A 27,139-nucleotide genomic window follows, 5' to 3' on the forward strand; every position below is an offset into this window, starting at 1 on the left:
TGGAGAAGAGTGATGTAGGTTGTTTAAAAGCTGCTTGATCAGTCAGAGGCCAAGTTCTCGAGTATTGCCTCCCCTTGGAAACTGGTTTCTGAGGAAGAGGAGTTTTATGTTGCCACCTCAATTCAAAGTTTGCATGTCAAATACTTGCAACAGTTTCCTCTCCAAGTTTTTTATTCAGTATTATTAATTGGTATTATTTACCAACTGTTTTGGAAGCAGTAAAAAATTCCCCAAAATTCTTAGCTGCTTGTACACTGCTAGTGGGGACATAATAACAAAATTAACCAAATACATTGCTCTGAATTACATAGGCTCTAATCCTCTCTGCATTTAAGGATTTCAGCACAGATTGGCTGCTGTGTAACGATGACAGTAGCTACAGGGTTGAGGCTGTACTTGAATGGTATTTATCATTTGCTGTTAAACAGTGTTTTAGTTTTGCCTCTGCAGAAGCTCCTAGACTTGTTAACTAAAGTAGCAAGCAAAAGTAAGTGCTTCTAAAGAACACAAGAATTCTAGGTAGGGAACTCTTTAACATCTTAAACTAGTGCTTTCTGTGAGCAGAACTTGACTAGCAATAAAACCATGACTTAAAGTCTCAAAGCTCTTACTTTCTTAAAGCAGGAAAACATAATGTTCTTGTGCATAAGTGGGTGAATTTACCTGCTGTAGAAGTTCTTCAAGGAGAGACCATGAGAAGGAGGTCTGCTGCTGCAACCCACAGACTTTTTCTCCCTGGCTTGCACCTCATGCATCTTATGAAAAATCTCTGTGAGATTGCTGTATTATTGCCACCTCTGTCCTTGAGGCTGATAGCTTGCCAGTTTGATGCGAAATTATTGTTGTGTCCTTTCTCTTCTTTCTTTTGCCATGAAGGGTATCTGACCTGCACCATAATATGTCTCTCTCTTTCATCCTTGCCCCCATTATTTTCCTGCATTTTTGATATGGCATGATAGGTTGCTTTTCAAAAAATCAACTTCATCCTTGATTTCTTTTTTTTTTTTTTGGGGGGGGGAGGGCGGGAGTGGGGTGCAGGTGGTAGGTAAAATGAGCAACCCAGTAAGTTAATATTAGCTGATCTCTGACATACTTAACATTTCTGTAAATTTTCAGGCTAGGAGAGAGCACTAACTCTTTTCTTTGGACCTCTTGTACACTTTCATTTTTAATTTTTTTACATTTCACCCAATTAACATTGTACTGAGACCTATAGCTTTGTTTTGGACTATATCCATCTTGAGAAACACGACTAGTCTTAATTAAAAGATATCAAGAGGATCCACAGACTCCCTAGGTAGTTTATTCCAGAAGTTAATCATCCTTATAAAATATATATTCTAATTTTGGAATGCCTGGCTGCAGCTTCCAGGCGTTGGGTCCTATTATGTGGTTTTCCACAATATGCTAAAGAGCTTATAGTACTTTATATTTTCTGCCCAGGAAGCTGAATCGTCTTCTCTGTGATTGAGTTCTGTAAGTGTTGTGCTGAAAGAAACTGCCTCTAGCTTTCAGTTTTGTGGTGGTTTTCTATACTATCCATAATGTCACCTGAACTATATTAAATTGTTAGCTTTTTTGTCAATAATCAGAAGCTGCTGAACACTTCCTGCTCTTTCTACAGCATAAAGAATGACCTGGTCCAAAATATCTGCTGGGGCAGTATCATCCCTCATAGGAAGAGTTTGCCCTGATTATTCTTGGTTATAAAAATTTACAGCTCAGTAATTCTTCTTTCATAGATCTTGCACACTGAGATTATGTCAATACTAGCAAGTCTGAGTGGCAAAGACCATTCTCAGGTACGGGGATACCATCACCTCTGCTACAGAGCTGTTCCAGTGTTCCCTGACACAACTTCAGCACCATGAAATAGCCCTTGCACAGTATTTTGGAGGTTTAAAGAATCTGCTATCCTGATGGCAGGCTGCAGCATGCCAGTTAACCTCAGCACCCAGGAACATTCCCAGGCATGTTTAATTTACTAGTATAAATACAGCCTGAGAGATTCAGAAGCTAGTAAAGCTCAGCCCCCAAAATGAGTAGGAGAATGAGTCTTCTGTCATGTGGTAATAAGGCACTTTCCCAAAGCTCCCATATTCCCAAGTTTTTACTTTAGATTGCATAATGATTGAATTTCTTTTTTCACTACTTCATAAATCAGATGAGAAACTTACAATGTAAAATCTTTTCTACCAAGCAAAGTAAAAATCTAATGCAATATTAACCTGTTAAAGAGGAGTATTTTATTAATTATCTACTTTTTAAGCCAAAAATAATTTTTGCTTTTATTTACACTGCTCTTCTGCATAATTCTAGACAGCTGCATTTAATAACTGACCAGAGCAATCTGGGATAGTACCTCTGTAAGCATTGGCACTTGTGGCAAAATTTACCAGCTGATTTTGCTTTCTGTCCAAGTTTTTCAAGGAATGAGTCAGTCTTTCACATATTGTTAGTGATATATTAGCTTTGCTGAAATGACATGCTTTTGTTCACAACTGACCAAGGGTACCAATGTGTTCCAAGATAGAATCTAGAAATTTTGTATAACACATCCTCCTTGAATCAATATTACTATTGCATTTTGTTGTTACCTTTGGACAATCGTTTTATTTTGAAGGAAAATGCTTACTTTCTTTTATCCTCTGGAAGACCCAATTATATTAGACATAAACTTCTGATTTACTGGAGGTATTCATGGAAAACTGAATTTTTTTGGCAGAAAAAATGTGTTTCAAAAAGTCTGTGCAAAAAGGAAAGTTCCAGAAAATCTGTACAGAATTATTACTTGTTATTGGAAGGTCTTCAAGAAAAAATACCCCTCATTTTTCTCCAGTTCTCAGTCAACTTATTCCTCACTGATTTGCATCAAACTAGTAAGAAGATCCAGTCTTTGGCAGCCAAAGAGGGCTTTGGCAAGCTTTCCAACTGTAGCACCTTTGGAGCCTTCCCTCATTACCCACTTAAGCAGCATTTGGTAAACTTTTTCTTTTAGTCCATCTCGTTCATAGTCGTGATCGATTTCATCAATTTCGGGATCACAGAAGCCCAGTTTACGAGCACAGTGCTTCCACTGTTTAGCCAACTTTTCTCTCACTAGATTCAGATGTTTCTCAGTCAGGACAGTAGTATTGTCTGCAAAAAGAAAAAGAGTGTAAGCAAATGGAATTGTTCCAACACTTCCTCTGCTCCTTTTGCTATCTCACCTGTCCTTCCCCAACTATTTATTGGTAATATCTGGAGACAGAATTTTAGTGATACAATCAGAAGTGGGTTTCATGAAGGCTGTTATTACCCAATCATGCCAGGAAAGAAACTTTCAGTCAGAGCTCCTGTATTCACAGGTCAGTTGCTCGACTGGCTTTTTGATCTGAGGCTGTTATAGTTTGTCACTTAAACCTGCAAAATTGAAAAGTTCCTTCCTAGAATTCTTATACAGCTGACCGATGTCTGTATTATATGTTTAATATTGTGGCACATTATTTGTTTACTTAGGGATACACAGGGATAGTTTAATTCACTCCTGACCAATGACAATAAATTAGATTTTAAAATCTTCCAATTTCTACCTGAATGAAGCAGTGGCCCCAAGCCTGTCAGTGATCAAGAAGCATCTGGACAATGCTCTTAGATATATGGTTTAACTTTTAGGTTTCCCTGTGTGGTGTCAGGCACTGGACTTGATCTTCATGGGCCCCTTCCAACTCAGGATATTCTAGGATTTAAACTATAAGTCAGGTGAGGACCACCAATCCTAACCTTATTTCTACCAATTTGAGTGTCGTTATTTCTCTTGTTCTTGATGCATATACAACTATACTTGTATCTGGTGTCTCAGAAGAGGTCATGAAACCACAGGTCAAATGAGGTACATGGTACTACAGAACAGTATTAGCACACACCCTTACTTATTTTATATACTCTTAAGTATGTAGTAGAAAAGGACACAGTTATTTCTCAAATATCACAGGGAGAAAGCTGTACTGCTTTCACACATTCCAAACCAAGTGATTCTCAGATACAGGGGAAGAGCACATCAAAACTGCGGAGATATTTCTCTTACCAAATATACCCATTGCTTCATATTGCAAGTAGGTTGCTTCTGTAGCAACAGGAGAAGTGCTGATGTGTTGATTGTGCTCTTCAATCTTCATGTGATTGTAGGATCCAATTTGAATTCCAGAACTGTTGCTTATGTTGTATTTGATTGAATCTTCTGTATAAGGGAATTTAATACAATTTTATAAACAATTGCATGTGGTTCAAAATGTCAAGAAGTAACGTAAGGAGGAAGAATGTTCTACTAATGAGAGAACTGATTAAATGTTTTTACTGCATTTCATGTAGAAATGGCCATTTACTAGCAACTGTGAGCGTATTTTCATTATGCAGTGTGATATAAATGTACTTTAGTGATAGCCCATTCCATTCTATGACAAAGTGCCATAACCAAGCCTTACATGCTGGTAGTTACTAGGCTGTAAATAATGTTTCCTGTGCTTCAGGAATGCATAGTAGCAGTCTTGCTTTTTATTGAGTAACAGCTTCAAGAGGTCAGTCTTTACTTGAAAGTGCTTTTCATTTAAATCTTAAAGCCTTACTTCTCCCTCTTGGCTTTACTTTTCATAGATGTAAATTTGTCCTGGTTTTGGCTGGGATAGAGTTAATTTTTCTTCTTAGTAGCTAGAATAGTGCTGTGTTTTGGATTCAGTGTGGGATTTGGTATGAGAAGAATGCTAGTAAGACACTGATGTTTTCAGCTGTTGCTAAGAGATCAGGGACTCTCCAACTCCCCATGTCCTGCCTGTGCGCAGGTGCTACAAGAAGCTGGGAGGGAGCACGGCCACAGCACCAGACCCAAACTGGCCAGTGAAATATTCTGTATCATGGAACGTCACGCTCCGTATATAAAGGAGGGGTGGCCAGGAAGGAGGGGACTCTCTCTCGATTCCAGGATTGTGACTCTGGGATCTCGGTATTTTGGGATCGCTAGCCGGGAACAGGCTGGGTATCAGACAGCAGGTGGTGAGCAATTGCATTGTGCATTACCTGTTTGTACTTTCTATTATTGTTACTGTTTTATTACAGTTATTAAACTGTGTTTATTTCAACCTATGAGTCTCTCTTTACCCCTCCAATTCCCTCCCCCACCCCTCAGGCCAGGGGAAGGTGAGCGAGCAGCTTCATGGTGTTTGGCTGGCAGCCTGGTTCCAACCACGACAGGTTTCAGGTTTACAGTTATGACTTCAAAGTTCTGTGAGACTACAGAAAATAATTTCTAGTTCCTCATAAGGTTTCTATACTCCATGTTGTACTATGCTGTCTTGATGGCATCTCTCTGTTTCACAGTGTATCCCATCCCTGCTCTCTAGGAGTATACTTTTCAGTTGTATCTATTTTCACAGTGAACCACAGTGCACTACTATTATATTTTTTTTCTAATTTTCCCCCTGTTCTGTACTTTTGGTTCTAAGGCAAGACTAGCATGTTTTCTGAGATCTTACCAAAAAACCCTTCTCTTTTATTTTAAGGCCCGAATCCTCAGCAATAAAAGTCAACACGTATTTTCACAGCTAAATTGTGTGCACCCCTAGGAGCTTGCATCTGTGGTTTACTTGTGTGTGATTAGTTGAACACCTAATCTGGTGTCTTTTGCTTACAGTTGTCCGATTTCCACACATAACATGAAACTAAGTGACTATTCTAGACATGTTAGGTGATGTCAGTTTTTTACTCTCTTGACAATGTTTTCTGAACTCTGGATAATCATCCATTAAACGTTCTAACTCTAGTTTAAATGGTGAATATCACAACCTGGGTCTAAAATTGAAGTATGGATACTTAAAATGATAGACCAAGGTTTGTATTTAACCACCCTAGATGATGGTTAGATGCATAAACATCCTTGTTGCACACTCAATTGCAATGTGAAGTATGGAAATCTATGGTCACGTATGAAAATCTGAATAAATGCATTTAGTATTTGTTAAACTGAAACTGCTAGTCAGAAATACCTATACATATGCATGATTCATTTCTAGAAGTTGCATGAAAAGAATGCATTTTATCATGTCTCAAAATATTATGATTCCTGCATACTTTCCTTTTTTTTGAGGGGAAGGACCCAGGAAATACATTCATATTTTTAGCTAAAAAATGAAGAAATCTCGTATGTTTGCTATTTTCTTACCTGGTAACAAAATGAATCTAGCACAATATATGAAATTATGTACAAATGCTTTGTCAATATTAACAGTGAAAGTTACTGTGCTTATAAATCTCCTCTCCCAAGCCTCTATACTTTGCTTGTCACGTTTGGGTTATCATATAAAGACTCTAAGAGGTGTATGGTCAAGAAGATAGAAACATGCTGTTTCAAGTTTTCTTTTTTAAGTGTAAACCACTTACAAACTGGACAAGCCTTGAAAGGGTTAATTAAACAGTACAGGGTGCCCCAAGCAACACAGCTTGAAAGGAGTATATATTAAAAACTCCTGAAGGATAGGACAGAATTTCAGGGGTTTAAAACAGTTGAACTGTAGAGACCTGTGCCCTAACCTGTGCCTGGTCAGTAGGAAGCCTGCAGTTAGAGATTTGTATGAAAAATGCAGAGCAAGAAAGGACAAGTGTCCCAAATGCATGTGTGGATCAGGAGCTGGGTACAGTCTCAGCAACTTGACGTTTAAACTAAGAAAGTGACAGGTTTAGGTGTACAGGAGATCTTACAACACCTTCATGTTTTTAAAAGCTCTTTTACATAAAAGATCTTGCCTTAGATCCATCAAATATACTTAATAGTGTGTACAGGTCCTGCTAGAGATAGGAATTAGTTTTACATACTGGTACTGATAACTTCAGCTATGGTTAGAGGTATTAGGCAATAACATAAATTATTTCAAGATCCTGAAGTTTTTTACTTTACTTGTTGGGATGCAGTGCATACCTTGTTGGCTACCAGGACAGATGAAGGCTACAGCACTTACCTGTGCTTACTCTGGGTGCAGTAGGACAGTATGTAAAAGTTCCCCGTGTGAAGGAAGTGGAATCCTTGTTACCTAAACCAAGAGGAAAAACAAAAAAATGCCAAAAGCATTATGTAAATAAAAAAAGCAAATGTACTTAAAAATGACTGCCATATTTGTAAGAGTGTAAGTACATAGTTTGTGCTCTTACATGCAAAGAGGTGAGAAGCTTTTTAATCAACAGGATTGTATCTCCTTGAATAATTCTAGTTAAAGCAATGACCTTATTGTGGTTTTGCTCAGTGACTAACAACCTTAACCCTCCCTGGATCCCAGTGAGGGCAATGGGCTCCCACGGGGGCCTACGAATACCTGGCTGTAGACGGCAGCGCAGGATCTCAGTGTCAGTATGGACGGAGCTGCCTCGTATCAAGTATTCACACTGGAAAATACCAAACTCTCAAGCATGCTGCTACTGCCTACTGCTGAGACGGATTGTGGTTTGTGTTGCCACGCTGGTTGTGGCCAGCTCTTGCAAAGGCACTGCATCTTCTGCCAGTGGCAGTAATGTCTGGCAGAGATGTAACTTCCTGCCCAGGGCAGTAATTGATTTGGATGCCCATAAATGAGCCCTGCAACTGGTGATGAAGCAGTAAGAGTGACTGGTCTATGGTCAATAGAAAAGGTGTAATGCAGCTCTTCTGCTTCTCAGTCTGGTATCTGTCACACTGTTGCATGCAGCCTGCCTATAAAAAGTGTTTTCTTCTTTCAAACAGAACATTTTACTTTATTAGTGAGGTTGACAGTTCTAATCCCTGCCTTCTGATGTGACAGCTCTCAGATTCATTTCAGTATGTAAGCTCACATAAACAACTAATCACAGCCCCTGCATAAATAATAAACAACCTTGTGGCATTCTGCCTGTAAACAGCTAGGCATCCTTGATTTTCTTGAGACGATCTCAAAAAGAATGCTACACTAAAAATACCCAATATTTAGTAGGAGCAGGCTAACATATCTCATGCTACCTCTTGTTCCTAAAAGTTACATCTTGTAGGCCTCTAGTTACCATTTAGTTATGTTTTTTGCCAATGCTCAGTGTTCTCTTCCTTCTTTGTCTCCATATCTTTCTACTCCACAGCTCACTAGAAAATACCGACAGAAGCTCCATCAGCACCAGGCAGAGCTCTCTGGAGAAACCAGTTATGACCCTTAGCTCCTTGTTGACTCCCTGAGCTCAGAATTCTCTTACTTTGCTGCAAATCAAGCTGAAAGTACCCATCTATTTTCTGAAATGCTACAAATGTCACTTCTGCACAAGTGGAACCTATGGTATGACTATTAGAGAGTCAAAAGCTTTCCTTTGCTTTCCTAGAATGATTGGTGGCAGCTCTTGGTTTTGGTAGCTGCTGCAGCAGTATATGATGTCTGCTGTTACTCGGTTGGTAGCTGAAGAGTTAGGCATAGGGTCTGATGCTTGTCTATTACAGTGATGCTTTAGAAATAGTTCCCTTGAAGTTAATAGCCTGAAATCAGTGAAAGCAGCATACTGAAGTCAAAGCTAGAGCATTTTAGCAGTCTGAATTAACTGCAAGTAAACAAAGATAACTTCATTAAATAAATTCACTTTTGCTGTATCACAGATCAACTGTTAGCAATAAGCAGGTGGTTGTTACATAAACTACAAAGCACTCTTGGTCACTTCATTTTTAGAGAACAAGTGTGTCTTCAGAAACATAGGTGTTGGGGGAGGAGGAATCTCACCCGTATCTGTGTCTGCGTTCTTTGGATACCAGTTTACGTTGTTCTGTGACTGCAAGTTTGGGCCAGATTCAGGCACAGGAAGTTTACTTAGGTTAAAGGTACCGGCTGAACACAATCCATAGAGACCCTCTGTGTTTCCCGTTAGAAGACTGTTAGGGTTTGGCCCATAAAATATATCAACATTTCCCCATTTTGGTGTTGTTGCAGCTGGCTGTGGCCAAAAATACGGATTAGTGTTTGATCCTGCTTTTTCAGCTCTTGGATACAGTTCACTCAGCTGAGGAGTAGGTGACTTTGCAAATGGATCGTAGGACACTCTTCGTCTCCTTTCTTCCTCTCTCATTTCAGGGGTGTATACTACAGGTGGAACTGCTTTATCCATCCGGTTCCCAAATACATGGTAGTTGTATTCAAGCTGAAGTTTTCTTTCTAGATTATCAGCAGATATAAATGAGGTCTCACAGCTCTCAACAGGTTGGTTCTCAGAGGAGGCAGCAAACAGCGCTTCGTTAACCTGACTGGTCATGGGACCTTGAGAGCTGTGGAGAGAATTAGGCTGATCTGAAAGGGAGAAAAATTAAATATTTGAAATACATCCAAATGCAAAATATAGCTTGTCATGATGACACTAGAATCTATTAATCTACCTTTAATATTACAGTAATATATAAAAGGTGAAAATATAACATTACTTCCAGTATAAGCTGTGGGTTTTTTTTTTTTTTTTTTTATATAGAATGCCTTTTCTGAGAAGTATTACAGATTTTTATCTGGGAAGTATAGGCTTTTTCAAGCTATCAGTGTCAAAATCTCACATAGTGAAGTGGTGTCAAAATCCACTGCATACTCTGCTTATATTGACATCAAGTTCTCAACCACTGAAACAAAGAGTTTCTGGAGGCAATTGCAGGGTCTGATTTAACAGTCTCTTCCCACTGGCATTGACTGGAATTTAATCAGTGCAAAACTGGAATGTAATGGAATGGAAAATAACACCACTGTAATAGATGTTACTTCATAGAACATAAATAATTTGTCATTAAAGTCATGTTTGCAAATGATTATGTAAAATATCCCATTTGGCTATTTTGTGATGAATCCTTTTTGTCTAATCTTCATTGTCCTGAAGAATACATTTTTAAAAATAACGCTTACCAGATAAAATAGTCTGTGTCATCTACATCTTTCAAACTAACTCTCACCACCAAAGGGTGCTCTAAATCAGTCTTGAGCTAGATTGAGTTATTATCTGGATCATACTGCCGCATTTCAAGACTAAAGAATGATGTAAAAATCAGCTTGTTACTACTCGTTCTTGTGTTTTTAAGGGTAGGAGTACAGATGTTTTCTTAAAAAGTTCTGAAAGCTTCACAGTTGTCTATAAAACACTGTACATTGCCTAAAGCAAGAGACTCTTACAGACCACTGTAAAACTGGAATAAAGTGTATGTATGTGATTCTATTTAGCTCAGATAATGCCAGTGAACTGTTTTATTTTTCTTCTCCTTTTTTTCCAAATTACATTAATTCAGTCCATATTAGGCAGGACTAAAACTAGTTCCTTTTGATGGCTGTGTATTAGTACACCTCCAGTCTGACTTGGTTTGCTTCTTTTGTTACTGCTGCTAAAGAAGGAGTGGGAGGAATAAGCTAATACAGAAACAACCTCATCAAGTGACTGCTATTAGCAATTCAGTATTAGCATTAACTATATAGCATCCATTCTCCAGGGCGAGCTTGAGATGTATGAACAGATCTTGTGGGATATCTTTCACTACCGCTGAGTAATGCCCACTGACTGGAGGAAAAAAACCTGACTTTGACTGACAGGCTGTCAAGATAGTATCTTTCTGCAATGTAGATTCCCAATAAAGCTTTTCATACTCAAAACACAAGAGCATCTGCAATCAGCCGCAGTCATAGGTGATTATTTCTGTTAGGGAAATGTAATTATACTAATTTAAAAATGTAGCAGTGGGGCTGCCCTACTAAGCCCATCAGTTCTACTGAAAAACAGTTATGGCACATCTACCTTTGGGGAAGATTTATTAGTTGCATGTTAAAGTTTAACATTATTCATTTAATAATGTCTTTCAAATGGTGTGAGTAAATTTAGCAGGATTTTATTTATATTGAATTGGATATTGTTGCTTGTAAATCAGTGTTGCAAATGTGATCCTGTATCTTTTGCCATTAAGAAACTTTGGTAAAAGAAATCCCAATACACTACTATAAAACTGTAATTGTATTATTGCATATTAATAAGATAGCTCTATAAAACCATGAAACATGAAACTCGGATATCCAAGTTTTGACAGAAAATGTGAGAGAAAGGAGAGAAAATTCATCTATTAGTGCTCCTCAGATAGATGCTATAGAGAGCAAGACCATAAACAAAGGCATATGTTATGATTGTGCATCCTGGTTGTATTCAGAGCATTCATAAGAAAGGCTGGACTGGGAAGAAGGAAAGTCTTCATGAAATTAAAGTCTACAGACCAAGCAGTTGGCATGATTAAAAGGATGGGAAGAAGGATGAAGTGTGAAAAGTAATTATCGAAGTGACCATTGAAAAATCTACTGTTAAACAAAATTTACATCATGGGAGAGGAAAGAAGAAGAGAGTAAAATGAAACGGGTTCAAACTGTAGATTGTAGAAAGTTCAAAACATTAAGTGTGACTGTTGGGAGCAAATTTAATCTTTTTGGTGATTACAATTCTCTCTGAAGTGATGAATAATTAAGCCTCTTCATAACCCCTTAATGATAAGATTACTTACTTTGTACATGTACACAACTTTACCTTTGGCAGAATACACAGAATAAAGATGTGCCAGTAAGTGACTTACCTACTTGACCATTACTGGTATCTTCTGCTACAGCATCTATTTGAAGGGATTGCATCCCATCCAGCAGTTCATTTGACTCGGGCCATGTTTTCTACATGTAAGAAAGAACAAATGATCAAGTTATATACAAAAACTTAACCAAGAGGATTACCTTTAGAATAGGAGACAGCACAGCTTCACAGTGAAGTGACCTGGATGAATAGATTCTGTGAATCTGTGGGAAGAGATCCCATGCTCTTACAGAGAGCACAGCTCGACAGAAAATACCCATTGCTTTGCTACTGATGGGCAAAATCTTTTCTTCAGTGAAGGAAGGACTGCAATGCAGCCGCAGTATATAATACTCCGTGTTGGCCAAACAACACCCGTGCCTACATGAGTATGAGCTTAATCCAGACAGTGGTTCTGGATTGTCTGTCTTGTTCTTAATAGCTAGACTTTCTGCAAGCAACCTCGGTGAGAGGATGCTGCTGAGGTAAGGGTAGCAAATGTGCATCCTGTTTTGTGGATCTGTATTTAGCAAGTACATTCATCAACAGGGAAGAGGTGAGGAGGAAGGTTTACATTCGGGTATGGCCACACTGACTTTTATGAAGAGTATCAAGAACAACGAGTTCAGAGCAAATCTTCAGAAAAATGCAGAACAACTTCCCTTCTGTAAGCCCTCATCCTCACTTCACTAGATGAAGGCAAAATCCATTCCTGTTCTATTCTTTTGATGTTTCCATTATTCAGATTTCACTGGAAGTAAAAAATTTTTTCACCTAGCAAAATTATTTCTCAATTTTTGCCAGTCCTTCTTACTTGTAAAATAACTTCTAGAAGTAAGTTTGTTGCTGTTTTTTTTTGTTTGTTTTTTTTTTTTTATTTAAACTCAAGAAGTACTTTTGCAGATTAAACACCAACATCTACTATCTCTTCCCAAAAAAACTACTTCCTTGTGAAAGCAAAAGGTGACATTCTAAAGTGCATTACAACCTTAGGTCCTTAGATTTTACTTAACTGAACTGCTTGAGCAGGGGCATTGGACCAGATGACCTCCAGGGGTCCCTTCCAACTTCAATCATTCTGTGGTCCTTTTAGTTACGAGGCTGTGGACTCTGCTTCCACAATTGCTAGTGGCAGGGCACGGGGGGAAAAGGCTGTGCCTGAGCCCTCTAATTCACGCTGCTACTGAAGCTGTACTAGTAGTTCACTACAGTGACTTGCCTCGGATGCTGTATTCACATTCTGTGCCCTGATTGGAAAGGATGCTTTCCTTCCTGAGACAGTAACGGACTCATGGCCCATTTTCTAAATAGCCCTTTGGTCCCTATGATTTGAGAGGTATATTTGCAGAGAGATAATGCAGCTAGTCTAATTTGCCATGATCCTGATTTGGGGCCGCTATCATAAACTAGACATATACACTTCACATGGTGAGTTAGTTTGGTCAAATCAATCCAGGAAATTTGTTTCATCAGTTTCATTTGCAAAACTCTTATTGCGTTTTTGAACAGTCATTGGTGCTTCACAAACATCACATGTTCTCTAAACCAGAGACTTTCATTTCCACAATTGTAGAGTTGGAGACAGAAGGAAGCACTTTGTGAAACCATTCATTTACAGTTTTCTTTAAAGGAAGTTGTCCTTTTCTTAGTTAAAATAACTGGGTATGTACTTTTCTGAACCTCACTTCACTGCAAAGATTAAACCCCTAATGCCAGGAGTTCTCACCGATAGCTGTCAGTACCACTGGAGAAAAAATGTTATAAAAAGGTTCCATAATCAACCCAATTGTTCAAGAAGTTCTCGTTTTCTTATTTTCAGTCAGGAAATAATTCTTTTTGTCATCATTTATAAACCTACAGCCAGAAAAGCAAGAGAAACCAACATGGACGCTCAGGAAAAACATCTGATTTCAAACGTTCCCTTTTCTTATTACTTTGATATAGCTTCCTGGTCTCATGACAGGCTGGGACTTATTAGACCCTGCCTGAACACAGGACAAAAATTACCAAGAATTTACAGTGGTTTTTTTACACCTATTCTAAAACAGATTCTGCCACTTTTTAATCTCTAGGAATAACATTTTATTCCCTGAGTGAGACTTAATGGATATATGAAGAGCTTTTGCAAAGCATTATCATAGAATCAGTGTGTCACTCAGGTGGGAATAGACCTTGGAGGCTCACCACCTCCCCCAGGTCCTTCTCAGCAGCGCTGCTCCCCGGCAGCGCTGCAGCCAGGGGTTGTTCCAGGTGCAGCATGTTGCATTTGTCCTTTCTGAGTTTCACAAAGTTTCTGTCACCCCATTCCTCCAGCCTGCAGCTGGCAGCCTTGCCCTTGTGACTGTACTGACTGGTCCTCCTAGTTCAGTGTCACCTTTGCACCTTATGAAAGTACGCTCCATTGCTTCCTTGGGATCCCTGGTAAAGGAGTAAACCAGGGAAGGTCCCAGTATAGTAGACCCCTGCATTGCTGCAGTTGATACTGGTCTCCAGGTGAAGTAGGACCCACTAACCACTACCCTCTGGGACTCATCATCCAACCTGTTTTCATATGCCCATCCAGACAGTAGAGTCCAAACTTGGACATTAGAATATTTTGGGAGACAGTGTTGGAAGTCTTCCTGAAGTTGAGGTAAATGACATGCACTGCTGTCCTCTCATTCACAAATCCAGCCATTTTATCACAGAAGGAAATTAGGTCAGTCAAGCACGATCAGTCTCGAAGTGGCAAAAACTGAACATAACTAGGGTTGGGGAGAGAGGATGTGGGGAACTGACACTTCAAAATGCGTAGAAAGTTACTCACTTTTAACTCCTTCAGATCATCTTCAATACTTTTTCCTAGATTTTGATAGTAAAATGGCTTGTATCTCTGACTGATTTCTGTAAAAAGAAAAGAACTAAGTGAAAATAGTTTCCAATGGAAAATAAGTGATTTATACTGTTAACAATTTTGATGGATAAGGATTGAATAGAGACTTGTATGAAGTCAGAAACAGGAAAATTATACACACATTTGGAATCTGTTCATATGGCTCATTTAGCTAATATAGTAACAAGAACAGGATGATTTCTAGGGATTTTTTTTGTTGTCATTATATTGCTTTTAAGGGTGAAAGCTCTCTATTATCTGTGGCTGACAGTACTTCTTGACTGGCCAAAAGATCGGTTGTCACATTTTAAGAAATAAGATACGCTCAATTGCATTCAGCTATTTGATAGACAAGTACCTGGTCTCTGATAAAGATGGAATTACTGAAATCATCTACTAACATGGTAAATGTCAGTTGCATGTGGGAAAATTAGCTAAGACCCAGTGCAAGCATAAACTCAATCCATTAGCAGTAGATTATGTATGTTAAATACAGAAATCGTAGCTGGGTTTTTCCTGGTATACAAACTTCTCTGAGTATTTAAGTACATGCCTGTTGTATATGACACTCTTGGCTGCCACTGTCTAAATTGAAACCTCCATTTCCTGTTATCTGTAGGGGGCTTTTTTTGTGGGTTTGGGTTTTTTTTGCTTCTTGTTGTTTGGGATTGATTTTTTTTGTTTGTTTTTTGTTGTTGTATTCTGTTTTTTTTGGCACTACATATTGAGGCAGAAAGAAGAGCCAAGAGGAGATAAATCAAAACTCTTTATTTGCTGAATGCTCCTTCCCAGGCCATTCAGTCAAGACTTTACTGACTGCAAGGGTTTGGGGATCTGACCAAAGAAAAGGATGATAAGCTAGTCAGAGGCCGTTATATTGCTCATGGAAGTCTAAACTGGGACAGCTTTTGCAGCTAGTTTTGACAGGGTATTTTCTCAGTCAGACCCAAGATATGCTATGTCCCTTGATGCCAGTTTTTCTGTAAATTTCAGCAGGAAGATTATACTATGCTGAAGACAAATTATCAGCAGGTATAAAGTATCTTAGCTCCATCCACCCACTAGTATTTCTCAATCAAATGTTGGACCAGATTCCATACAGGGAGCATGCTTTACTGGGCATGTGAATTGATATGTCTATTTTCAAAGCAAAATTTATGTTTTAAGAGGAAAACACTCAAGTTTGTTTTGCTGCATTACAAACTATTGATGGACGAGTAACAAAAAGAATCCCAAAGCAATGCCTTACCTGCAAAGGTTGGCCGTTTCTCTGACTCTTGTTCCCAGCACTGTTTCATTAAGTCAATAATTTCCACTGGACATTTATCAGTGATCTCCTTTACGTCTGGTCTGTTTCCATTCATGATGCCAAAGCAAATCTGGGCTTCATTTATACCATCTGAAAAATAAAGTTTCCTATCAGATCCTGATCACAGGTATTGCTACCTTTTCATAGGTAAAATAAATACTGAAGCAGGTCCCTGTGTGTTTGTGGGTATGCAAAAGAAGATTTCAAAGATGACTGAATTACAGCTACAAATCTCTTGCATTAGTGAATTTGAATCCACTGCCCTAACTTCCATGGGTTAGAGATTTATTTTAAGATTAACAGTTTTATTTTTATATGTAAGACATGCCCAGCGTGAGGTTGACAGATCTAGTTCTCTAGAACTGCACTGGGTCCAAACATGAAGATGGCTAAATAGGCAACATTTAGCCATTTAGTTAGCAAAAAATCCATTTTAAATTCTAAACAGGCTACTCTGGAATTCCACAGTCTGATCCTATTGCTCTGCATAAGCACAATACTACATGTTGAGAAATTGTGACCGCACAGCTGAGAAGTGGTAACTGGCTGTGTGACCATGCATGTTAAAAGAAAAACCACATGTAATGAGCCCACCTTAGGAAATAGCGTACAACGAAGTTTCCATCCTGGCCTGCCCAAGGTTTCTCCTAACTTCTGCCAGAGTGCAGGTTTATGCCCACACCATGCGGATGTGAATAGATTGGGCTCATGCCTGCATTTCAAGTCAGATGTTCTTGTCCATGCTTAGAAGTCGGGAATGATGCGACTAATGCCTCTTACTGGCCATGAGGTGCCTAACAGGCACCATTCTTGGGTACAGGCGATTTAATCTACTAATCTTAATTTTATAACTTTAAATGCTTAACATTTGTAACTTCATTTTGTGATAGAGTCCTTTTGGAAATAACTTACATTCATATGGCTCTTTGTTAGCAAAAATTGCCCAGATCACTATGCCGAAACTGTAAACGTCTGATTTCTCCACAGGTTTTACATTAAGGCAGCGTAAATGCTCTGGGGCCATATAGAAAAGAGTCCCAGCATTGTTCTGGCAAGTGCTCTTGATTTGCTTCTGTCGGACAGTTTCTTCTTGGGTCAGCCGACTCCAGTTCTTAAAGGAGGCAACACCAAGATCTCCAATCTGAAAAATGAGACACATCAGAGCTAGTGCTGTGATGAAGAGGAGATAAACAAGTATTTCATGCAGTGCTCAATTACTTATTTTAAAATGAAACACTGCAAAAATGCACGTACAAGAAAGAAAAACAAACGATCTGCTGTTTTATTGGGGTTTTGTTGGTGGTGTTTTTTTTATTTTTTTCCCCATAAATAAAGTATCACTGCCGACTGGGAACCATTAGGCTGAACCTGATTTGTTAACCTAACCCCACTTGGAACAATCACATAATGTAAGGAAAAAAGAAGTTTGGTTTTGCTCATATTGACAGTCATATTTAAGATCTGCTTGCAGTGCTTGTGGCAGAATGGAAGATCCATATGAGAAGTAGGTAAGATTCAAGTCCAGAAGTAATCTATGAGAGGGGCAGATATCCCTCTTCCCTCACTGCCCTTTCCATTAAGATTCCATTTAACTCAGTTTCCTTAGATCTTCTTACAGGAAGGACAAAAGGATCTAAAATGATGTGATGTGTATGGCAAAGAGACATAGAAAAGGACAGCATGGAATAAGTTAAAGCAGGGACATCTGGGTACTGCGCACTTGACAAGGTGACATTACTGAAACCTTGGGGTGCAGTTTTACAACTAGGCTAATGGCTGATGGTGAAGAAAGTAATCCTTCTCTTCCTTCCCCACAGCCCCCTGTTACATGCTCCCTCTGCTCCAGCGCTGACACTTATCTGATACTGGGAAGACCAAGTGCAAGGCACTCCACTGGCTTGCTGAACCCAGTGCTCCCCAACAGAAGGGTTGCACTGCCAACAAGGTACATAATAATCTGCTGGTCTGGCTTCCTAAATAAGGGCAGGGTGGTCAGATTAGCACCAATGCTAACACGAGGGAACAGAAGGTCAAAAGGAGAGACAAAATGGAAGATAATGGGACTGCTTCTCTTGGCCACAGGCAGCTGTCAAACTTAGTTGTGTATCCAATCACTTCAGCTAAAACTGAGGTGACACCTCACTTCTAACTAATTTTTCTTTTCTCTCTTGGTGCCTCTAAATAGCTTATTGTTCCTCTTGAGTTTCTGAAGCTTGGGGCTAAACTTAGAGGTCACATATTCAGCGGAAGAGGAAAATGTAAGTGTCATCCTGCTGAGGAAGGAGGAGTCCAAGTTCATATCTACAAGTGGCAGGAGGTCTAATGTGATACAGGAAGATACGATATGAATCCTCCTACACTTGCAGTTTCCTAGAACAACTATTTCCCTTTATAAATATTGGGAACGTTAGACACATTCAAGCAGATAGATCATAAAACAGCTGCCTTAAATTATACTTTTCATCAAGCTGTTTAAGGAAGTTGACCTGATTCTGAATTTGATCCTGGGTTCCATTTCAGTTTGTCATGCAGTGTGATGATAGCCTAGTTTGGTCCTGTCCATATAAGCAAGCTGAAACCCAAAACGTTCAATCTACATTTAAAGCAGATCATGTTTTGTTTTGTTTTGTTTTTTTTTTTTAATTTTTGGTAAAAAAGAATATAGTTTATACCTCTTATCTGGAAGTTGCTCATACTGCACTAGGACTTGCAACTACATTAACCTTGTCAAACAGCTTCTTGCTAATTCATGTGTGAGTAATACCAAATGACAGAGCTCTCTTCATAGGAAATTATTCTGTAGCTTCAAACTGTAATGAGGTAACTATTTCAGCAACTCACCTTGACCCGAGACAGGACATTTGATGAGGACTGCAGCAAATTCTACTCAGGTTTATTCAGCTGTAGGCTCTATATCTATGTGTCTTGATCCAAAACCTCACTAAAGTTAATAGAAGTGCTTTGCAACAGGCTTATAAGCCATTCTTTGAAGTAGTCTCCTGCTGCTTTTTTTGTAGCTGCTGGCTGTTATTTTAAAACGATGACTAAGGGAAAAAAAGAGAGAAACGAAAGAGGAAAAGATAATAGGCAAAAGAAGGAAAGGAATAAAAAGGAGGTAAAGGCAGGAGGAGAAATTACAGCAATAAAGGACAAAAGACATGATCCAGGAGACATTGTTTCAATCTCTGTGTGTTGAGGTTTATTTTTAATTTCTAGCTGTTTTGTTATTTGCAGTTCATTAATCCTCAACAACATGATTCATTTTTTTAATACCCATAGTGATTTTTTTTTTCCCCTCCACAGTTGGGAGATTATGCAAATCTCAGCCTCAGAGGCTGTATAGGCCACCATACTTCAGTGATCCACCACTAACACTCTCGTAGCAATAGCTTGGCTAGACTGCAGTGGAGCTCATTTACCAATCAGGAATACCAACCAATGCAGCTGAACTGGATTCTTCAACCCAAATCACCAGCTTTCATTTCATTTTCCATTTAAGTTCTAACAAGTACCTTAATGTGGAAGTCTGCGTCCACAAGGATGTTTTCTGGTTTTAGGTCTTTGTGTACAAAGCCTTGCTCATGCAGATAAAGCATTCCTTCTGTGATCTCCAGCACAAAACGCCCTTTCACTGACAAAGGCAGTGAGTGCTAAAACAAAGAACAAGAAGTACCATCTATTAAAAAATGCTACTACAACAATCCAATTAAGTAACAGTCTTTAAAACAGTTTCTTTCTCAGTCCCAAGAGTACCTCTGCTCAAGCCATGGTAAAAAAGAACTAAGGTCCTTTTCGATTCTAAATTTTTGCATTAAAGTAATTTAAGAGTCATTCCGTATTTACAAAAGCATTTTTCTTTAGCCAATTCTCCACATATCTCTACAAACAGTCCTATAACTTTGAACCTATAACTGTAGTCTGCTCCTGTGTGATGCATGGGAAAGCCAGTTATCCTCTGCTGTCTCTAGAGAAGGTGGGGCTGCCACTGGCTCTTTAATACAGAAAGGAAGATGAGAAACCAAAGACTCCATTCTCTGGAGATGGCAGTAACATCCTGTTGCTTTCAAGCATCTTATCAATACTAAGGAATGGCAAGGGATGAAGCAATTCACTGCTCACTTTCTGTAGCACTTTCATCATGTTCCCCCGGTCCACATATTCCATCACAAGTGAGTAGTTTCCATCTTCCAAAATTATACCTAGTAGTTTTACTACACGGTCATGCTGAAGTCTGCGCATAATCCTGCCTTCTTCAAGGAGTGAAGCATTATACCTGTAAAACAGAAATTATACTGAACTGAGGTGCCAGGCCAGAAATAACACAGGGATGAAAATGCTGTTGATTCACAATGAAAACGATGACAAAAATGTCAACATCCCTAGAGCCACTGGAAGATGAACCATACCTTCTGTTGGTTTTTAACTGGCATAGCTTTGTTCATGCAAGGTTACATTCTCTAAGTCTCTGATCAAACGCCTTGCTCAGAGACTGTCTGCAGAGCCTGATTTTAAGGTCTGCTTTTCAGAAAGTGCATAAGCATTCTTTTTGTACGTGCAGTGCTCGTTGTGGATGTCCAAATTTCTAAGCTGGGGTGGGACTAGGGCACGACAGGGCCGAAAGAGCCTTTGAACAAGGAGGATCAAGACACACTCCACTACCTCTTGGACAGGAAACTATACAGATCTCTCTCCCAGAGGGTTGGTATTCATGTTCATGTTCAGAATGGATTTATTACAGGGGATTCACTCACAGACTCGATGATGATAACATTTACTAGCGATTACTCATTTAGGATGAATTCCAAGCCTAGCTCTTTACCTTGGGCCTCAGTACAACCCATCGATAGTCACAGGTACACAGGCTGGGAGCTCACGTGGGGTGTTGAAGGAGGATGGTACCCATTTATGTATTATTATATTACATATATTTTATTTATTAATATATTTATAACATGTATTAAATAGAAGAAGTGATGGTATTTTTACTATTGTTCCTGTTCTATTCATTGGGCAAAAGGACGGAAGAGAATCTTGAGACTATGTTTCTTGCTAATGCTTTCCTACCCTACGACTCTAGTACTAGAGAAGAAATCGGTTGTTTTGTTTGCATTAGGCTCAGTTATAAAGTTGCTTAAGACTTTTGGTTCAATACTTTAAGTAATAACAAACTTATGAGCCTGTGTACTGAGAAAGTAAAAACACAAACCAGAAATAAACCTGGCAGGCTTGTCCATTTTAACTGTGTTCGCCCCAAACTGTCACTGATTCTGCAAACTACTAGAAACTCTTAATTTGCTTTCCACTGGCAAAATAAAAACTTAGTTAATTTATTTATTGTAACTCAAACTAGAAGAACATGGGTTTTTCTCTCTCTATAGTGGATGACTCACGGGAGAATTTTAGGACTGTTATGGCTGTGTGGTAGTAGAGCTGCAACATGACCTGAATCCACTGAAATCAACAGCTAATTCAATCCTTGAATTAAATCAGTGGGCTTGGCTCACTCTGCTTTTTCTCAAAGGAGAGAGGGTTACATTCTTGATGTTATACATGTGGAGTTGGAAGTCCTGCTGATACCTCATGTGTGTTTAGCTCTTAGTGGGCATCTACAGTTGGATAATTGTATTGAAAATTGTTCTGCAAGCTTGAAAATATCATGTGCTCACTGAGTTCCTGCATTTCCATAAGTGTGTGCAAGAGTCCCCTTGATGCTTAACAATTCACATTAGTGCTCACCTTGCAACAGAAAGCAGGAACTTCACTGGAACAATGACTTAAAACTAAAAAAGTTGGCTTATGAAGGAAAAGAGGAAAATTTGCAGGACAGCCGCGAGTATTGTCTTAGAGTATTTTCCCCACATACAGTATCTCCAAGATCCAAGGATCTGAAATTATTACACTTTATTTAGATTTATTTCCATTGAGTTTAGAGGGTTTCTTAGACTAACTGAAAGATAAAAATCAGAACTAAGATCTGTAACTTACTCAGTGCGCTGGGGTCCTGTATACACTTTTTTTAATACTACATATCCATGTTTCTTGTGAAAGCATAAAGAAATTGTTCCAAATCCTCCAGCATCTAATTGTTTTTTTTCAAGTAAATCCTGGGTGTTCATGTGGATGTCTTCCAACGACATGTTTGCAGTCTTTGTGGTTTAGCAATTAAAACAAAATCAAGTATCCTAGTGCTTCTGGACCTGTAAGATAAAGGAGGAAAAAAAAGCGTCATCACTAAGCCTTTAGCTGTTCCACTAAATAAGCATCTATGCAAGGAGTGGGACACAAGCATATACTCTCATGACCCTTAAGAACAAAGGGCCTTGGTTTGAAAGCAAAGATGCTATGGTTCTCACAGGATCAGACCTAAAGATGACAATGATTTATCCTGTCTACTCATTAGAGTTATATTAAGTTGATGTAAAACCATTTCTTCACCTGACGATCTCAAAGTGCTGTTAATAAATAGTTTTTATCCATATAATATGCAGCAGATAGGTACTGTTCCTAGACTTCACACCCACAAAAACTGAAACCCAGAAAAATCAAGGCCCACAGTCTCAAAGGCAGGTAGTGCCTAACGACTCTGATAGGTATCTTGTTTTCTAAATTGCCTGAACATGTGCCTGGCAGGTACCCAGATACTTACATAACTCTACGCTGTGTTTTAGGTATCTTTGCAAATGCAGCTCTAAAGAGTTTGCCTGAAGCTTAAACAAAAGGTTTTTCTGGAGGGTAAAATGAAGAACCCAGCTTCTCTGGAAAACTTATTTTCACAGGTGTCTGAATTTAAGGAGACAAGTGCTAGGAAGGACTGTGGTGGGGGTATAAAGCAACTTCTTTCCCACCCCTCAAAAAGAAGAGGAACAAAGAAATTGTGAAGGTTCGCAGTATCTCCTAAGTGCACCAAGAGAAAAAGAGAGCTTGGGGGAAGCTATGAAATGGGTAAATAAGTAAACCCCAGTGGATGCCAGAATAATTTTAAGCCTTTGATAAAGCCGTGATGCTCTCTTGCCTAACGTGTCTCTCGGGAGATAAAACCTTAACAGAAGGCTGGACAGCCAGTACCTTCAGCACACATCAGTAAGCTGCGTGCAAGCCACACAAGCTGTTTTCTTCTTCACTGAACTTTTACCTTAAGCACCTTGTATCAGGTAAGGAAAGAGTTTGATGAGAAAAGACAAAGTCCAAGAGACTAGCAGGGCTGTTTGCTTTCCACTCCTCTTGGGTGACTATGGCACAGATACACAGAGCTGGGAGAAAGCCATCATTCCAAAGTGCCACTATGAGCAACAGTCAATTGGCTCATTCAGGTAATTAAGAGGTCTAAATAACATAGTAAAAGGATTTCTAAATTTTTCAGATCAACGAGTGACTGCTAACTTCTGTAAACTACTATGCACCTGTACCATGAAATCTCTAATCAAAAAGATTGCTTAATGTTGTTATGAACATCAGCTGCTGACTAATTACCACAGCCTCCTTCTGGAGCCTGGGAACTAAGGAGGTAGTGAAAGTGTCTGTAGAAAGTAGGTGTCTGAGGGAAGAGATATATGTGCAGATTTGGAAATTGGTTGGTTGAATACTGACAAGCCAAAATAGGGGCAAGTAAACTGTATTAAAAACAAAAGGTTGTGCTTCTAGAACAAAGAAAGCAAAAGCTTCCTCTTCCAAGTGTATATATACTCTATGGGCTGCTGCTGTTTAGATAGTGAATATCCTCTCCACATCTGAAGTAGTGTGCTCTCTTCAGAGTTTTCTTCTTTCGCTTTCCTGACTTTGAAAGGATGCAGGTTTTGTTCTGCTGGAGTGCCAGTCTGCATTATGAGCACAGGACTGAGGATATGGCTGCATCTGTTTAGTAAGGTAAGCTCTGCTATGCCAAATAATTGTTGGGGGAGGGGAGACTGTTGTTGTATTTTGTTATTTTGTTTGTTCTTGGTGTTTGTTTGGTTTTTTTTTTTTAAATTCCTTTACAGTTAATCAAGCAGCTGAGTAACAAATGACTTATGGCAGTGCCAAAAATAACCACTGCTGCTCTCATAGGTGAGGTTTTGTCTCCCTGGAAGTTTCTGGTCATGGTTCTCTGGATTTCTTGGGGTGGTGCTACTGATTGTTGTGCATATGAGGTGGGTGTCACAGGTACAAAGGCCTAAATTCAGTTGTGAGACTTTAATGTGACATAAACTAATCTTTATCTGAGGTGTCCCTTTCAAGAATTGGTTCAAAGTCACGTATCTATGGAAATTTTTCAATGCTAACAGTAATTGTGCATCAAGGTAGTAGTTATTCTTGTAAAATTGTATGTCTCCTTGTGAATGAAAATTAGATGTGTAGTTTTGAATGTTGAATCTCTAAAGTTGCATTAATAATAGTGCTAGCTTGGGGCTGACATTTAATACCATATAACCTGATGAAAAAACAGTCCTGCCTCAAACTGGAACAATATAGGACCTTGTTCCTATTTACATTGCTAATACCTGTTCCAACCAAACAGCATGTCATCGTTGTAACAAGAAGGCTTGGAAATTCAGAAGAAGTAATAACTTCTGAAATAATAAAATAGCTGCTGAAATGAGCTGGGTAACATTCAACAGAGGGAATTTTCTCATAACATGTGAGGGAACCCTCCTCCTTAGGGATGTTCTACTATTAGGATGCTACTACTTTGCTGTTGTTACTAAGTACTGAGGTGCTGTGAGCAAAAGCTCTTTGATCTTAAGACTTATTTCAAACACACAGTTTTCTGTAGGATGGATATCCCAGGAAAGCAATCTTTAGCCAGGTTTTTAAGTAAAGACTACTTATTTTGGCATACTATTTAACATGAGGTATTGGCTGATGTTACCTGGAAATGTCAGATGATAAAGAAATCAAGGAGAGAAGCTCAAAGGGTCAAGGTCACTCCAAGCTTACTGCTTTTTCTTGAGATACGTGGTAATTCAAATGTATCCTCAGTAGTTATGATACGCCAGTGCATATATTACATAACTGCGGTTAAGAGAAATTTTGCAGTTTGGTTTAGCCTAACCTTATAGAAGCTACACATACTACTAGGGGTTAGTTTGTGCTCTATGAGGTAGCCCTCATCTGTATACTTGATTGATTATAAAGCAATTTTTTTAAATATACTGTTCTGAATATCTGTATAAGGGTGGGTTCATATTTAACAAGTGCCAATGTATATTATGAAAATTTTGAACATTAGTTGCTAGAAGAGAGGTATTTTTGCCCACAAATATATTTGGGTTTTCTTTAGAGAGGAATAAAAGTGTAGTAAGTGGGTTTGTGGCATTTTTAACAGCATGGTTATGTTCTCCCCTCTGATTCCCAAAGGGCACATAAACTCCCAAGAATCCTGATCTGGTCATTAGGTTATATTGGGCCTGATCACCACTCAAAAGCAGTTTGCTCTATTCTAGTGATTTGTTAGTAATCTGATGTAGATCTTATGTAGCCTGCACGGGTAAGGAGGATTGCTGAGCGCATCAGCACAGTAATATGAAAAACGGTCACACAGTAATTGCAGCCCTTTTGGTCTAATGATACTCCCAGAGCACAAGTTCTTGAGGGGTGTTCCAAGGTGTAAGGTGAACAATTCTGCAAGTGCCCAAACTCGTTGCCTGTTAGTTATCAGTCAGGAATGGAAGGGATTAACAAAGAGGAACTAATGCTGGTATCACTGATGTGGGTAACAGGAGATAAATGGAAGGGTGCCTGCAGCTGAAGACAGAAATACTGCATGTGTGGAAGATGTTTCAAAATCTGTCAGTGCATCTCTACTGCTGTAACCCACTCCATCTAAACCTTTCCCTTTTGCTAAGGTTTTTTGGCCACTGCATCTTTTCACTGAGGTACGATTTTTTTTTTTTTTAATCTTTTGGAAATAGCAAAGAAAATGCCAGTGTCAGAACAGCAGCAGGTTACTGAAGGGATGCCGTGGGAACGCGAGGAGGAGCCAAGGCAAGGGAAGCAGAGGTGTTCATGAAACACGAATTTTGTTCGGAGCAGAGCAGGGGGAGGGTGATACACACCGCGAGTTCGGGTAGGACCGGAGCAGAGGGAGGGTGGAAGGGGGAAAGGAGGGGAAGGTCTGCGCAGCGGCTTGCACCAGCACCACCGTGTCACGTCGCCTCTGCTTCAGGCCAGCAGTGCTCTCACAAACGTGCCTTCTCGTTACGGGGATGAGAACCGGCCGTCTCGGCAGCGGCACCTCGTACTGCCGGGGCGCGGGTTTTCTGTGGCCTAGTTCCTCGTTAGGCGACTTGACATGTCGCCCTTCCTCCTCCTCCTCCTCCTCCTCCTCCCGGCGGCTTCCTGCCGCCGAGGCCACCGCTCCCCCACCGCTCCCCCACCGTGCCGCTTCCCGGGGAGCCGGGGGGTTGGGGTGGGGGGGAATTTGCCCCGTGGCCGGGCGACCCTCCCCAGCGCCGCGGGGCCTGTCACCCGGGACCCGCACCCCCCACCGCGGCGGGGCCTTTCGGTTTCGGCGGGGCAGCCCGGCTGTCCCGTCCCGCTTCCTCTCCCCCCCCCCCCCGCCCCGGTCCGCGGTGCCTTACCGTGGCTGCCGGCCGCTCTCCCCCGTCCTGCCGGCTCCCTCGGGAGGGCCCGGCGGCCTGCGGGTGCGCCCTGGGCCCCGGCCCCGCGGCGGCGGGAGGAGAGGAAGGGCCCGGCCCGCCCCGCCCCGCCGCCCGCTCGGAAGCCGAGGAGGCGGCTGAGGGGAGGTCGGTGCGCGGGGCAGATGCGCCTCTTCGCTGGGGTTTTGGCGCCGAAGTGGCCGCTTTTCGTTCAGGAAGGGTGGAGGCAGGGGTTTCTGTTTGTCAACAGGGTGGCGAACCGCTAGCAGGCCTGGGGACGGCTGCAGAAATACCTAACCTAAAAGGACCGCTGCGAACCATCTAGTCCATCCTCTTGCGGAGGTCTGGTGTGCCTAGGGCATCTCTGACAGATTTCACGTAGTCTGTCGTTGTCCTAACAGCAACGAAGATTCCATAACTAATTAATGTATTCCATCATTTTTATTAGGAAACCTGTTCTGATATAGAAATAATGTCTAATACAGCTTCTTTTCTGTAAGACTTACCCTTTTGCCTTTCCTCTGGTGAAGCGATGGTGATGATGACTGTCTACCCTCTTTGCCACGACCTTTCCCATTCTGGGGAACGGTCAAGGTCCCCGCGGTGCTTTGCAGATGCTGTGGAGTTCACGGCTCAGTACTATCAGGTCTATGGCGGGGGGAAACTGCAGCCCACAACCTGTGTTTAAGGGAGGGAGCCTTTCTAAAGCCGGGGGACAAGCCTGATGATGATGAGAGAATGAAAGCTGTCCAGGAGTCTGGTCCTGTTTCCTGGTGGAAACCGAGGCCCCAGGCTGTCACAGATCTGGAGGAAGCA

The 27,139-nt window shown here is 40.3% G+C and overlaps 1 protein-coding gene across 1 annotated transcript; it reads right to left on the bottom strand.

The window, feature by feature from the left end:
- Positions 1–2,223: 2,223 nt before the first annotated feature.
- Positions 2,224–26,464, bottom strand: RIPK1 (receptor interacting serine/threonine kinase 1). Its single transcript, XM_042806927.1, has 12 exons — positions 26,306–26,464; positions 21,735–21,946; positions 19,869–20,022; positions 19,262–19,399; positions 16,662–16,890; positions 15,690–15,839; positions 14,375–14,451; positions 11,579–11,669; positions 8,730–9,290; positions 6,987–7,058; positions 4,067–4,219; positions 2,224–3,138 (listed from the first exon to the last, which is right to left on the bottom strand). Exons 2-12 carry the CDS (start codon positions 21,884–21,886, stop codon positions 2,852–2,854), a joined length of 2,064 nt encoding a protein of 687 aa, XP_042662861.1. The 5' UTR covers positions 21,887–21,946; positions 26,306–26,464; the 3' UTR covers positions 2,224–2,851.
- Positions 26,465–27,139: the final 675 nt, after the last annotated feature.

Source organism: Tyto alba, unplaced genomic scaffold (assembly GCF_018691265.1).
Source record: "Tyto alba isolate M040663 unplaced genomic scaffold, T.alba_DEE_v4.0 Super-Scaffold_48, whole genome shotgun sequence".
Lineage (NCBI taxonomy): Eukaryota > Metazoa > Chordata > Aves > Strigiformes > Tytonidae > Tyto > Tyto alba.

What these genes read in the sequence shown, in the direction of transcription:
- RIPK1 (XM_042806927.1), bottom strand. Translation starts at nt 21,886, where the DNA reads ATGTCGTTGGAAGACATCCACATGAACACCCAGGATTTACTTGAAAAA. An exon ending in TAACAAAGAGCCATATGAAT is followed by an intron (nt 15,840 to 16,661) that starts GTAAGTTATTTC and finishes TTTATTTTTCAG; the next exon opens with ATGGTATAAATGAAGCCCAG. An exon ending in GAAACGGCCAACCTTTGCAG is followed by an intron (nt 14,452 to 15,689) that starts GTAAGGCATTGC and finishes TTCTTTTTACAG; the next exon opens with AAATCAGTCAGAGATACAAG.